Source organism: Pelobates fuscus, chromosome 2, assembly GCF_036172605.1.
Source record: "Pelobates fuscus isolate aPelFus1 chromosome 2, aPelFus1.pri, whole genome shotgun sequence".
Taxonomy (NCBI): domain Eukaryota; kingdom Metazoa; phylum Chordata; class Amphibia; order Anura; family Pelobatidae; genus Pelobates; species Pelobates fuscus.
Window position 1 is genome coordinate 380961175 of NC_086318.1, and position 14998 is coordinate 380976172.

At 43.2% G+C, this 14998-nt stretch overlaps 1 protein-coding gene across 2 annotated transcripts in view; it reads right to left on the reverse strand.

The window, feature by feature from the left end:
- The window catches only part of VPS54 (VPS54 subunit of GARP complex), a 94116-nt gene that overhangs the window by 59885 nt on the left and 19233 nt on the right, over positions 1-14998 (reverse strand). For both annotated transcript variants that reach the window (XM_063443766.1, XM_063443767.1), the window contains exons 2-4: positions 4517-4670; positions 3745-3986; positions 2265-2346 (exon numbers count right to left, since the gene is read on the reverse strand). In XM_063443766.1, the coding sequence (XP_063299836.1) occupies positions 2265-2346; positions 3745-3986; positions 4517-4670 (478 nt within the window). The remainder of the gene's footprint in view (positions 1-2264; positions 2347-3744; positions 3987-4516; positions 4671-14998) is intronic.

Here is a 14998-nt window from a genome sequence, read left to right on the forward strand (position 1 = left end):
ACGTTTTACTTGTTTACGTTTTACGTTAAACTTTAACATTCCATCAGGAACTCATGCCAAAATGATCCTTATATTCTTCTAATTTCGAAGTTTAGTGCTATATTAGTATGAAGTACTGTATCACTTATTACAGAGCTATATGGAAGACCTAGACCCCTTGCGAAAATACATTGTAGCATCTGAAGCATTTTGGGATATTATCAATAAGCACAGCATGATCCCTCAAATATTATTGACAGGAAGAATGCCCAGGGCCTGACCTGGTAGAATGATTGTATTAATTAGGACATGTTAGATTTGTTATTTTTTTTTTTTGTCAATCTTTCTTTTATTAAAGGCATATAAGATGGGGTACATAAGAGAAATTGGGGGAAATGTTCGAGTGATTTACAGTATAGGGTTGATACATCAATCAGCAAGATTAAGTTACATTTCCAGAATTGCGATGCCTCATTTTTTAAAAATTTTTGTTGTTAAACTTTAGTTTGAAAATACAAGCTATGGATCATAAGATCCGGTTGGTAACATGCTAAATTATTATAGTCAGACATTTGGTAACACATGGGTAGACAGTAAGCTCACAATTTAAAGAAACACTGGTTAGACAGTAAGTTAAATGTTTTGCCCCGATCTATACATTTTAGCTAGGTACTGTACTGCTCAAGGTGGAGTTAGACTGTTTTTAAATACAGATTCACTTTTTCCTGACATTCAGTAGGCTATACACCCTTTGTATGCTGGCAGTCACTTAAGCGCTAAATAACTAATATATGCTGTAACATCAGGCGCCAATACAGAGACATGAACATGCCCACATGAAGCAAAATTGTCCTGCCCGGAGAATGGAGGGAAGTTTAGGACGTTAAGGCTTGCGCAAGGTATGGCAAGGTAAGGGGTTGCCTGGTGACTGGCCTGGTGCACTTGCTGAACCGGCTATGTATATGTCCATCTAGTGTGAATGTCCGCAAATAGGTTGCAATGGTATGTTTACTTGTCCAGTGCCCTCTATGGTGCCACGAGTCTTAAGTATGGTTGGTGCCTCAAGCTCGTTAGATTTGTTCTTCACGCTATAGTTGTTATTAAAAATATACTAATAATGACGTTTTTTTTTTTTTACCTCTCACTGAAATTTGTCTGACTAGTCCATTTAAAAAAATCATGATATACCAGTAGTTGTATTTTAAGAGAAGTACTTCAGTATGTATCTGTCTCTGCAAAATAATTTTACTGGCTATAATCACACTATAGTAACCCCCCGTGCAAGCTCCATTGACACCAAAAACGGTAAGGACAGGGGAAAGTCAACCAAGAAGAACAGATTACAGCTGGCTGCTACTGGGATGTCTCAAATATTTTCCCTTTTTTTCCCCACTCCACCATTGAAACCAGATGAAAAGATCAGGGTCCCTGTGTCTTCATTACTTCAGAACAGAGGGAAGCTCGAGACTGTGCTATTGTCCAGCTTTTATTTATTTTTATTTTTTATATGGGTTACTGCCTTTACTATCAACACCTGAGCTGGGAGTTTCTTGTCTTTTTCCCTTATCAAAACTTAACTGGCTATTGCAGAGGAAGAATAAAGAAGATTAGGTTATAATACCAAACTCATCTAACCAGGGGCAAAATGGTCTCTCTATTATAATCTGATTAATTGAAAATAAAATGTAAAATCTAGTGTCCAGTTAAACTCAAGCTCCCTGAAGCTTAATAAATAGCATGCTATTAGCAGATTTGTTTGGTTCCAAATGTGGACCTGAGCGCATTCTATCTACATGGAGAACAGATAACTAACTTGTCAAACCCTCTGGGCTCAGGTTTCTATCAGATAAACAATCTGCGCTGATCCACTACTCGTACATTATGCAGCACTGAACGTCCTGATGACTTGATTAGAGGAATAGAATACCTATTTAGATCATTATGTTTTTCCCGTTTCTGAATAAGGGTTTCAAAAATAAAAAAAAACAAACAAACAAACAAAAAAAAAAACATCAGCTTTAGACATTTTCTTCTCAGTCTTGATAATTAGTACTGTGGATAGTAAAATGCTTAAAGGGACACTGCAGGCACCCAGACCACTTCAGCCCATGCTATTATGATAGAGGTTCTGACGGTTCTTTCTCTGCTGAAACAATCATTTTCCCATTATGCCTTACAAAAAAGGACTGATACTTGTGGTTACATTAATAACAATAAAATTTATACTGTAGTCACTATATACGGTAATAAAAAAAATTAAAAAAAATTCTGTTAGCACTCCATACCAAGTGATTGTGTAAAAGCTGTCCTGTCAAAATTGTCTTTAGGAGGGCATATTGTCTTCCATTTCTCGTGGCTTTTTTCTCTCTGAAAGAAAATTAAACTATATTACTAAAATGATTTCAAAAACAAAGAAAATAGGTTTTTAATTTTTTTGGTTTTGCTTTTTTTTCCTAGAGTAAAAAAACAAAACAGAAAACAAAACAAAACACATCTGGCTAGTTCCTGGCACCAAACCATGCCCACATATTGTAAAACAGAAAAAAAATGCAATATAACATCACATATTTCCATTTAGGGGTGCAAAATATAAAGTCATATACAGGGTCAGTGGCTGGTAGTAGGTTTTATTCTTTCATCTTGAAAAACGTTACTGCTGCAACCTGAAATATATAATTGTTTAAATGGACAGTCTAAACACCAAAACAACTTTCTTTAAGGTTGTTGTTTTGGTGTATAGATCATGCTCCTGAGGTCTCACTGCTCGGTTTCCAACCAGTTAGCAGTTGAATCACTTTTTTAATGTAGCCCTAGTCACCGCTTCCCTGAATGTGACTTACAACTCCCTACACACTTCCTGTTAGCTCTGATTGAAAATTAAACACTTTTTTCATGGTGGCTTTGTTAGTCACAGCAAAGGGCTGCGTAAACATAAACAAAAGTGATTTAACTCCTAAATGGCAGAAAATATTGAGAAGGGGCATGAGCTATACACCAAAACTGCTTCATTAGGGTAAAGTTGTTTTGGTATCCATTTAATATCACATGCTTGGAATAACGTCAGGCTTGGCTGAAAAACCTCAGTCACTTCCTGGTCACAGTAACATTACAAGCTAGGTTGAAAAATAAGACACACCATTAAGTCCACTAAATGAACACACCAAGGTTAATTTAAAGGATCACTATAGGGTCAGGAACACAAACATGTATTCCTGACCCTATAGTGTTAACACCACCATCTAGCCCTCATGCCTCCATAAATATAGCAAAATATTACTGTATTCAAGCCAGAAGCTGTAGATCTGCATGCTGTTTGCCTAAAAAAAAAACAAGCAGTCTGCTGACATCATCAGAAGTGGTGGCCTGATCCAATCACAATGCTTCCCCATAGGATTGGCTGAGACTGACAAAGAGGCAGGTCAGGGGCAGAGCCAGCATGATTCAAACACAGCCCTGGCCAATCAGTATCTCCTCATAGAGATTAATTGAATCAATGAATCTCTAGGAGGAAAGTTCAGTGTCTGCATGCAGAGGGAGGAGATACTGAATGTTTGGATGCGATTTAGGCAGCCACGAGGAGTGGCCAGTGAAGTTATCACAAGGCTGTAATGTAAACACTGCTTTTTCTCTGAAAAGACAGTGTTTACATCAAAAAGCCTGAAGATAATGATCCTACACACCAGAACAAATTCAATAACCTTTAGTTGTTCTGGTGACTACAGTGTCCCTTTAAACACAGTCCCATTCTACATAAGAGCAGCTCACCAGTGCAATTTGCTCCGTATACATTGAAAAGTGATCCTTTGTAATGGGCAAGAGGTAGGGGGAGGGCATGACTTCTGTTTCTACGAAGTCTTGGCCCCACGTCTTAGTGAAGAAGTCAGACTCCCTCTTTGCTAACCGAGGGTCATTTAATGCTGCGGGGAGGTTAACTTTGGAATGGTAAATTGTCCACTTGTGCTGATCAGCAACTACAGACGGTTCGTCACACAAACTGTTAGAATCACCTACAGAGGAGGAAATACACAGGTTAATATTTTGTTTATAGTGTACAGACCTAGAATTAAAGAAAGCAACACAATCTTGTCAAATTCAGACTTACTTAAACAAATACCACTACAATATTAGCCAACGTTTAAATCTACATTTATTTATGCACATGAAAGCACCCTGAAATAGAAGAACAGCATAGTCTGACACTTGATTAAAGTCTGTGTCATAAGACGGCAGTGAAAGCAGGAAGTATGGAACATGGCAGAACTAAAGAATTTAGGACATGAGAAATATTTTTTACGACCTACACTCCCTATAAGTGACATACATCATGCAAACATTATAAAAAATGAATGCCGCAGTAAGGTATTTATTGCAACATGAAAAAAAAAATGTGAACAAAAACTATTTGTTACAGAATGTTTCACTATACTATATTATTCCCAAAGATAGGATTGTAATACTAGACAAAAACAACAACAGGGAAATTATAAATGTCTACGTTGCCGTTTGTCTTTACAGTAATGTTTCTTTGCGTAATTACCCATTGGCTCCTTGGGACAAACATCAGGGAGTGATCTCACCAATCCAACTTGCTGAGCAGTTTCAAGACCTTTTTTATAGAAAGCTTTGCTGTTGTTGGAGTGAGGCACTGGTGAAGAACTGTGGCTGGAAGCCATTGCATACATCAAGGGAAGCTGTGTAAATGACAAAAGAAGGGGTATTTATTATTTATTTATGTATATATGTACATAAAATCTGACTTCTTGAACTTGATTGAGATTATTTATAAAGATGTATTTATATTATAAGCATCTTAGAAATATATATAATAGATACATATATACCACATATGTTTAAAAAAAGTACCACCTCTGAATATTTGAAAATGTAATGCTTGATAAGAAACTGCTGATGACATAGAACGTAAAACTGAGAATATATCTGTACACAATGCAGAATGGCTGTATACATATGAGAACTTGCAGTAAAGTCATCACAAAACTAAACGTAATGTTACACCAAGAACTAAAATATTCATATGGCGAAGCTTTTATGATGGATATCTTTTAATAACGTATGGTTTATTTAGTGAAACTACAATAACAATCAAAATGAAAGCATGTCAAACCTTGCATACAATAAAAATAAAAAATAAAAAAAATAATCTTATGGAAGTTAACTACCGTATATACTCGTCTATAAGTAGAGTGCAGTTTTCTTGACCAACAATTGTGAAATATGCTATGACTCGTGGATAAGTCGAGGGTATGTGTTCCCTTATTTGTACCTTGTTTCGTCTGATATCCCCCTGCATTCAAATGGAATTGTTCCCCTTCTGTTCGGTTACCAAACAGACTCTGTGTGGTCCCCCTTGTAACACCCCGAAATCAACGACCACCCCTGGCTGTTAACCACAAACAAGCATTCCCTTGAGTACTACGTGCATTATTTTGCCGAAAGATTAATGTACACACAGCCACCTCATTTACCTCTAGCACAAATCTTCCATAAAGAGGAAGAGATCTTCAGTTAAATGGATTCTCCACTCAAAAATTCAAGTATTTATGGGGCTTGATTCTCTGTGTACCATCTTATCATAATTCAAAAGGTTTAATTCCAAAGCTGTGTCCTTGGGTACCCATTCCCATTGCAGTGATCAGGGAGGATAAGCTGGGTTTCAGTGCCCCTTCTTACCCAGCCCTGACTTTCTGTGGCTGTCAAGTTACAGACTTCCCAATGCAGCTCAATGGGAAGTCTTTGCAAGGAAGGTGAATTGGGCAATTTCTGCTTCTTGAGTTAAGCACCACTGAGCTAATCAAACCAGGAATGAACAGGACCTGTTGCTTGATTCACTGCCAGGGTGATGCAAAAAGGTGGAAATCTGAACTTTTTCTAAAATGGAAGGGGGGGGGGGGAGGGGGGACACACTTCACACATAAAGGTCCCTTTAACCGTGGCTGCATGGCTAATATCTACAGCCATACAGAAATGCATTAAAGGAACACTATAGTGTCAGGAATACAAATGTGTATTCCTGACACTATAGATCTAAATAACAATTTAATATTAATAATAAATTCACCCGCAATCTAGAGACGAGCCAGCCTCCTCTAGGCAGCTGCTTAGTCTATGGTGAGATCATGCTGACAGATGATCTCGGAAGAATCCAATGCTCAGCAATCTCCAGTCTCAGTCAATTGGATGCTTCCACTAGAAAAGCACTCGAAATCATGTGAGAAGAATTGGACACATTCTGTAATGACTCCGAATGAGAAGAATTGTGCAGGTCTTCAATGAGGAAGTGCCTCTAGACTGACAGAGTTCCAGTCTAATGGCCATTAGAGGTATATTTATGGGCAAATAAAAATAATTGCCATTACTCTAAAATGTCAATGTTTTACATTACTTGCACAATAGTTATACTGAAATCAGAACTGACTTTATTTTTTTATATTCAGCTATTTTAGACTACGTTTTGAAACTCACTCGGAATTCCTGGAAATTCTCACATTAGGAAATAACAATGTGACTAACAATACCAGTACAAGGGCCTGTGTTGCTAGGGGTACCTCAGTACCCCAGTACCCCAGTTTTATGTTATTGTTTGGGAGAGGATTTAACAAAAACCTTTCCGTGCGATGTGATAGCACAGATACTGATAATGTGGATGTGTAAATTCTGCATTAACAACGTGGCTGAGGAGAGGCAGTCTACAAGTGCCAGGGAAAGCCATGATGTTTGTAATACAGGTTGTAAATTGCGCCCACAGATTCAAGGCAACATATTCTGACTAGATTGTACTGGCCTTGTGATATTCGTTTCCCCCACCATATCCATCTTTATTTTCAAGATTGCTCTTAAAAGGTTAGCTATCAATCAATACTAGAATGTAGGTGGAAGAAGCATAATGTACAATAAACACAAAGTAGATGACATCGCACTATCGTCACAATATTTCAGTAGGTCTCATAACAAAAAACAATTGCAAATCCACCAAGGCAATTTCTGTTACTGGAACTACTGCAACAGATCATGTGCATGTTAGCTGTATGGGTGACATATATATATACCCCAAAAAGATTCCTACAATACACGGTACACAAATACAGGTTTATAAATAAAGAAAATCAGCAAGTAGTCTACAGGGAAATCTTGCAAAAAAAACAAACAAAAAGCACAATGCAATGATAATTACATATTCCAGTACCATTAAGTATGCCTTGAGATTACATAATCGGTGCTTACACGAAGGGATTCTTTATCACATGACTGGCTATGATTGAAATATAAAATACAAATAAGATACTGAATTAAGAAAATAAAATAAAATAAATTATGTGCATTGCACATTAGCTTCTCATATCTTGTGCAGAGAAAACAGTGCAAACAGAAAGGGGGTTTTAAATTTTACATTTTGCAATTTGGTTTGATATACTACAATTTTATGTTTTTTAAATACAGTTGTGATTAGTGATCTACCTGGAGATGACAGTCAAGGAAATGCAGGGCTAATTGTTGATTGAATGCCCATAATGTTTAATGAGGTATGTTGGGGGAAAACAGACAGGTGTAACTCTACATTTATTTGTTGTGGAGAAATATTCTGCAGAAAAGTGTAAATTTCGTTATATTTTATTTTACCAATACTGACCCATTAACATTTTTCTTCAGTAATATATTTCATATAATAAAAGTTGGAAAGCACACGCTGAAACAGTAAAGTAAATACGGATAAGGCAGAGTGGTGTAGCTAGCTTTCAGAGCTGAGCAAACAAGCTGCATAACTAGATTCTGTACTCTGAAAGCCAACGTGTCAAACGAACAAGACACTCACACAAAATAAACTACACGCCAGCAGGCGAGGCATACAGCATTCACTGCACCAGGGATTTAGCACCAAGATACCTTGTTATGGTACTGTACCTAAAACTGCAGACTGCATGATTTTGTAGTTTTCTCCAGCATTTTCACTGTTAACAGTAACAAGTATTTTATGAGTCTGAAAAGCCATTGAAGGCATGGAAGTGCAGAAAATGACAGAATCTTGCCAACTTCCCAATATAAATGTCTCTATTCAATGAAATTTTCAGCTTGCAAACCCACTGAGCTAAATGGCAGAAATCGCGATCACTTATAAAGACAATACTGTCTGAAAGGGACACGCTAGGATTGAGCTGACCCATCCTTTTTAATACATTATACAGAAACGAGAAACAAACAAACAAAAAGCATTAAAAGCTTAATCCAGCCTCCATGACCACTTCTGCTTTTAGAAGAGGTCATGGTGCAAGCAATCTGTAGGTGCACAGATTCAGCTTAAATACAGAGATGTCGGCACTTTTGTGTCAGGGGCTTGTTGCACCCCAGAATTCTGGTGCAAGACGAAATATAACCTTGCAGACAGAGCTGTAAGCGCACCTAAAAAGAAAAGCTGCTATGTTGGTCCCCTCCATTACTCCTGTGATCCCTCTGCACCCTCCCGGTCTCCCCACATTCATTCTACATTTGTCAGTTTCTTTATTTGTACATTTAAAGCCCACCCCACACTCCCTCACCTTTTCGGCTCATAGCATGCACATGTGCTCTTAGTCTTGAGATCAGACCAATCAAATGCTTCTCTATGAGAAGCATCTGACTGGACCTCAGCAGGGGAAAAGTAATTAAGTGTGACGACAGGCTGGGTGTGGAAACAAGAGAGAGGAACAACATCCAGCACTGGGTTTAAAGGGACACTATAGTCACCTAAACAACTTTAGCTTAATGAAGCAGTTTTGGTGTATGGAACATGCTCCTGCAGCCCCACTGCTAAATCCTCTGCCATTTAGGAGTTAAATCCCTTTGTTTATGAACCCTAGTCACACCTCCCTGCATGTGACTTGCACAGACTTCCATAAACACTTCCTGTAAAGAGAGCCCTATTTAGGCTTTCTGTATTGCAAGTTCTGTTTAATTAAGATTTTCTTATCCCCTGCTATGTTAATAGCTTGCTAGACCCTGCAAGAGCCTCCTGTATGTGATTAAAGTTCAATTTAGAGATTGATACAAGTATTTAAGGTAAATTACATCTGTTTGAAAGTGAAACCAGTTTTTTTTTCATGCAGGCTCTGTCAATCATAGCCAGGGGAGGTGTGGCTAGGGCTGCATAAACAGAAACAAAGTGATTTAACTCCTAAATGACAGTGAATTGAGCAGTGAAATTGCAGGGGAATGATCTATACACTAAAACTGCTTTATTAAGCTAAAGTAATTTAGGTGACTATAGTGTTCCTTTAAGGTAAGTTTATTTTTATTTAACAGGTTCTTGCAATAAAGAAAGCCTAAATAGTGCTCACCAGGGCATTATAAATGGAAAAAACTTATAGTGAAAAAGGGATATTGGGACCTTTTAAAGTATTATCCTCTGCACCAAAATAGCTCAGCGCCATTGAAAAACATGGCCATGGAGTAGTGTGCACCCACTATGCCTGCAAAGAGCAGCCCCCCTGCTCTCAACCTACCATTGCTGCCTAAAGTTAGAGGGACTAATGTGGATTTCCACTTGCACATTAGCTGAGCTGAAGCTGAGGGGTCAGGTTTAGAAGTGAAATAGTCCTAACTGATTAATTAACACTTTGGATTTAACATGTAGGTGTCTAGAAATAACCATTAATCAATATAGCCCACCATCATTTCTAGCAAGGTAAAAAAAATGTATTCAGATTTCTTATGAATGTATGGTATGTGATACAAATATATCTGGGGGACTTCTTTATAGACATAAACAATGGACATTATCAATGCTGCATTGTAAAGCACTTTAAAATTGTATAAAGGGGCGTGGTCTGGCGCTGGACGGTGATGGCTGCCTAAACACAGAGCTCCGTCCCCAGTTGCCCTAATACCGCAAAATTAAGCGTGAAATGCCATCCATGGGTCGCACCAAACGCACCCAAATGACCCCCTCGACTCCCCGAACCCAGGGGGGACCCCCCTCGACCTCTATCAGGGGCTACCTTCAGACGCCAGCGATTTTGGCGGCAAGCCTCGAGGCCTCTAACATGGCGCCGGCCTCTCCCAGCTCTAGCGTGTCGGAGGCAGAATCCGTACCGACGCATGAGACCCTGACACCGCCGACACTGGATTGGTACGCCCTATTCGCTTCCTTACCTAAAAAAGAAGATTTCCAACAGATGGTGGAAGAGGTGAAGGGTACCCTGCATGCCGAGGTTTCCGCGATCCGCACCTCGTTAACAACGCTGGAAACCCGCGTAACTGCGATGGAAGACCAAAGGGCCCAGATACAGGGCCTGGAACCAGCTACCGTCCGGCAACAGGCGGCGCAAATTACAGACATGCGCATGCATATAGAGGACCTCGACAACCGTAGTCGAAGAAACAACGTACGAGTGAGAGGCATCAGAGAAAGTAATGAACAGGAAGACCTGAGAGGGATACTCACCCGCCTATTCAATAGGCTGCTGGGCAGGCCACCGGAGGCACGAATAATGCTGGACAGAGCACACAGGGCCCTGCGCCCGCCACCGGATGCACCGTCACGAGATGTGGTATGCAGACTACAGGACTGCCAAACGAAAGCGGTCATAATGCTGAGAGCACGTGCAGAGAGAACATGGAGATTTGAGGGTCACACCGTAGAGCTGTTTAACGACTTGTCCCATCTCACACTCCAGACCCGAAGAGCGCTGCGCCCTGTCACACTAATGCTGCAACAAGAACAGATACGCTATCGCTGGATGTTCCCGTTTGCCTTAACAGCCCGGAGGGGCACTACAGAAGCCACCATCCGCACACCTGAAGACGTCCGCCATTTCCTAGAGGCCCTAGGGCTTCCGAATATACTGATACAGAACTGGCTCAACTGCCCCTTGAACGAGAGGAACACGGGACAAACGGCGAGCCGAAGACTGCAAGCAGAGGGGGTGAATGGGACGGATCTCGCCTCACTCCCCCAGGCCAGCCCGGAGGAATAATCACACGAGAGGAGGCGGCGGACTGGTAAATGGACTGTGACCACTGGAAACCTGGCAGGGACAATGGGACAATCTGTTTGACTTTAACATGTGATTGACTATAGAATTTCCCCTAGTACACAATAAGAAACTGGCTTAAGCACAATATGTAATCACCACTAACTATCCCACTCTCCCATAACTCATTAGCGCCACCAACATCTGGTTACATTACGCCTAACCGGCTAACATTGCTCAATTACCTAGAGACCACTCAGGGGCCTGCCCGGAGGGGGGGGGGGGGGGGGAGGAGGGACACGGGAGGGGGTACCACAAACCGGGACCGGAGGAGCGGGAGGGGGGAGGGGGACGGGAGGGATAAGCAACACGGAAAGTCCTGCAGACTCGTTAAAAAGTTAATATGTAGTTTTCATTGATGTTCACTTGTATAAAGAAATAGGTCAACACACCTGAAAGCTTAATGGGAGCTAGCTGAGGCATAAAAAAGCGCCCAGCGGGTATTGTTGCTATGAAACTCAAGTTGCTCTTACTTATGTGGAGGTATTTGTCCAGTTATGTTATTGAGCTGCTCACGGAGGGGAGGGACACAGATACAAAGCCCTCATGTCAGGGTCCTGAGGGGCGGGGGGAGCAGGAAGGGAGCGGGGCTAGGGCACAATACCCAAGCCCACGGGCCACACACAAGAGGACATAGGGAGACGGAGACGGGAGGCACCAGCTGACATGACACACAGGGGAGGGATAAGCTGCCAAGATACGGAAATGAAATTTTAGGGAAGACGCATGCAACCTAGACGCAACCCAGAAGACCCACCAGGGGGCCACAGATACCAGTCCAAATACCACAGAAAACCCCAACATTAACATCCAGGGAGGGAAGGGGGGAGAGAGAGGGGAAGGAAAGAGGGGGGAGGGAAAGGACAAAAACCCTCAGATTGAACGCCAGCAAGGAGGCCAGGGAGGACAGGACAGAGATTCCGACCTAGGGGAAATGAACATAGGGCCTTCCGATAAGAGGAAACACACAGGGAGTGGGGAGTGGGGAGTGAGTGAGAAGACGGGAGGGGGAGGGGGGACAGGGGGAGGCAGGGGGAAACGCAAAAAGGAGGGGATACAGACGTACTCCCATAAAGAGAGAGAAAAGCACCAGACAGTACCGAACGAACTGACCTGAGACACAATGACCACACTACCACATACATGGATGGCACACTTAGCCAGAGATACGCCACAGGGGAACGGGGTTTCCCACTGAAACACACCTCAATAGCAGACCACTCTGACTTCTCAAGACCGAAAGACAGGGCACGGGGGACGGACGACCACTCCGGACAATCCAGACACTACCCCACGGGCGTACTGCCGTTTACTTGGGACTAAGTATAGAGGAGGGACACAACTTAATCCCCACCCATACGGGGACCCAGAGGCACATAGCCCCTCTAAAGGTCGTCAGGAGACGACACACCACTTGACTGACGCAACACAAAGAGAAAGGGAGGGAGGTGGAGTAGACACTGAGGGAGACCCGGACGACGAGACGCCTACAATTGGCGCCCCCTTTTCCTCCCCCCTCATTTTCCCTTTCTCTATCGCTTTCCTCTGTTCTCTCTTTCTTCTCTCCTTCCCCTCCCCCATCCGACTCTTCCTCTTCCTCCCTTACTTCCCCTCGCCTGCTGCCGCCCGGAGAAGCGACCGGGGCACGAGCCTGCCGACAGGAAAATGCCGCACAGCGCCCCCGGAGCCCAGGAGGGGAGGGGGATTGGGGAGGGGATGGTGGTTTACACCATAAATGCAAGGGGACTTAATTCCCCCCAAAAGAGAGCAAGGGCACTTAGGGAACTCAGGGCACTGAAAGTGTCGGTAGCCTTTTTTCAGGAGACCCACTTCGTGGACAACCAAGCACCCAGATTCTCCAACCAATACTACCAACAGGGATTTTTCGCCAATAACCCTTCATCCAAATCCAAGTGCGTTGCGATCCTTTTTTCAACGGGGACGCCCTTCCAGGTGGAGGCGGAACAGAAAGAGAGTCAGGGAAGATATCTGTTCCTCAGAGGTACAATACACCAGATGAAATTCACTTTCGCAAATATTTATCTACCGAACAAAGGGCAAAAGACCTTCCTGAAAAAGGCATTGGATTTGCTGGAACAATTTGCAGAGGGCACGATCGTAATGGGGGGGGGGACCTGAATGTCCCTTTGGTACCACAGATGGATACGTCGTCCGGAACATCGACACTCCCAAGCCACATCATACGAGGTGTTAAAACACTCCTCCATGAACATCAACTTATGGACTGTTGGCGCACCTTACAACACAACACTAAAGACTACACATACTATTTGACGGCGCATAAATCCTATTCGCGGATAGACTACCTCTTTCTGCAACACAGGACGCTAGATAACCTCCTCTCCGCTAGAATACCACCAATGACGTGGTCGGACCACGCACCGGTGCTCATTACCATCAAGCACCCAAGACCTAACCAAAAGCAGTGGATATGGAGACTGAACGAAACGCTCCTCGAGCACCCAGCAATCCAAGCCGACATCCTCGAGAACCTGACGCAGTTCTTCCAGACGAACTCCACGCAAGGATCGAACCCAGCAGTGGTATAGGAATCCCATAAATGTCTGATACGAGGCCTTCTGATCCAACACAGAGCACGCCAAAAAAGGATCCGCGCGCAGGAGATATCAGAGCTCATCACACAAGTCGCAGACCTGGAAGCTGAACACAAAACAACGATGGGCGACGAAACATACGTCTGACGGCAGCCAGAGCGGAACTCCAATCAAAGCTCATGACTAAGATCCAATTCCAATTTAAGCTGGCCAGGAAATCATTTTATGAATATGGAAACAAGTGCAGCAAAATGCTCGCTAGAGCACTGAGAGCGAAACGACAGAAAAGCTGGATACACTCCATTCAGTACGACAACGAGGCCCACGAGACCCCCAAGACAATCGCAGAAGCCTTCAGGAGATACTACGCCGCGCTCTATCAACTTCCACCAAGAAGAGGACACGCGGATGGGGAGCCCCCAAATGTGCAGGAGAGACAACGGGAATATGTGACGCGCCACACCACTTCCAAACTGACTGCGGAAGAGACAGCAGCCCTAGAGGAACCCATCTCCACGGAGGAAATAATTGGGGCGATTAAGCTAGCCAAATCAGGGAAGAGCCCGGGCCCGGACGGGTACACTGCCAAATACTACAGGACGTATGCACAAGTCCTGGCACCGCACCTCACGGCGGCACTTAACTCGATGAGAACAGGAGGCTACTTGGAACCTAACACACTCATGGCGCACGTGGTGGTGCTGCCAAAAGAGGGGAAGGACGGGAAGAACTGCGCCAGCTATAGACCGATCTCCCTGTTGAACGCCGACCTGAAACTTTTCACGAAGATTCTGGCGCTTCGCATCCAGCCACATCTGCCGGAACTGATACACCCGGATCAGGTAGGATTCGTTCGAAACCGTGAGGCACGGGATAACACAGTGAAAGTGATCAATCTGGTGCATGCAGCACAACGGCGACCTACCCCGGCGCTGCTGATATCGACGGATGCGGAAAAGGCGTTCGACAGGGTAGATTGGTCCTTCCTCATGGAAACGCTGACGCAAGTAGGCTTCAGACCATATATGATGGCCTGGATCGGGGCCCTTTACAGGAACCCGGCGGCACGAGTCCTAGTGAATGGTGTACTGTCACAACCATTCGATATACGAAATGGAACTCGCCAGGGATGCCCCCTGTCGCCCCTATTATTCGTCCTCAGCTTGGAACCGTTCCTCAATGCGATACGAGCCAACGCCAGTATACGGGGAATAGGAGGGACGTGGGGGGAAAGCAAAGTCTCGGCATATGCCGATGACCTCCTCTTCACGATCACGGAACCGCAGTCATCTCTCCAGGAGATCATGAAAGAATTTGGAATATACCACAGCTACTCAAACTTGCAGATAAATTATAGCAAATCGGAAATCCTGAACATAGGATGCGACCCCTGCACGGAAAGGAGGATTCGCTCTGCGT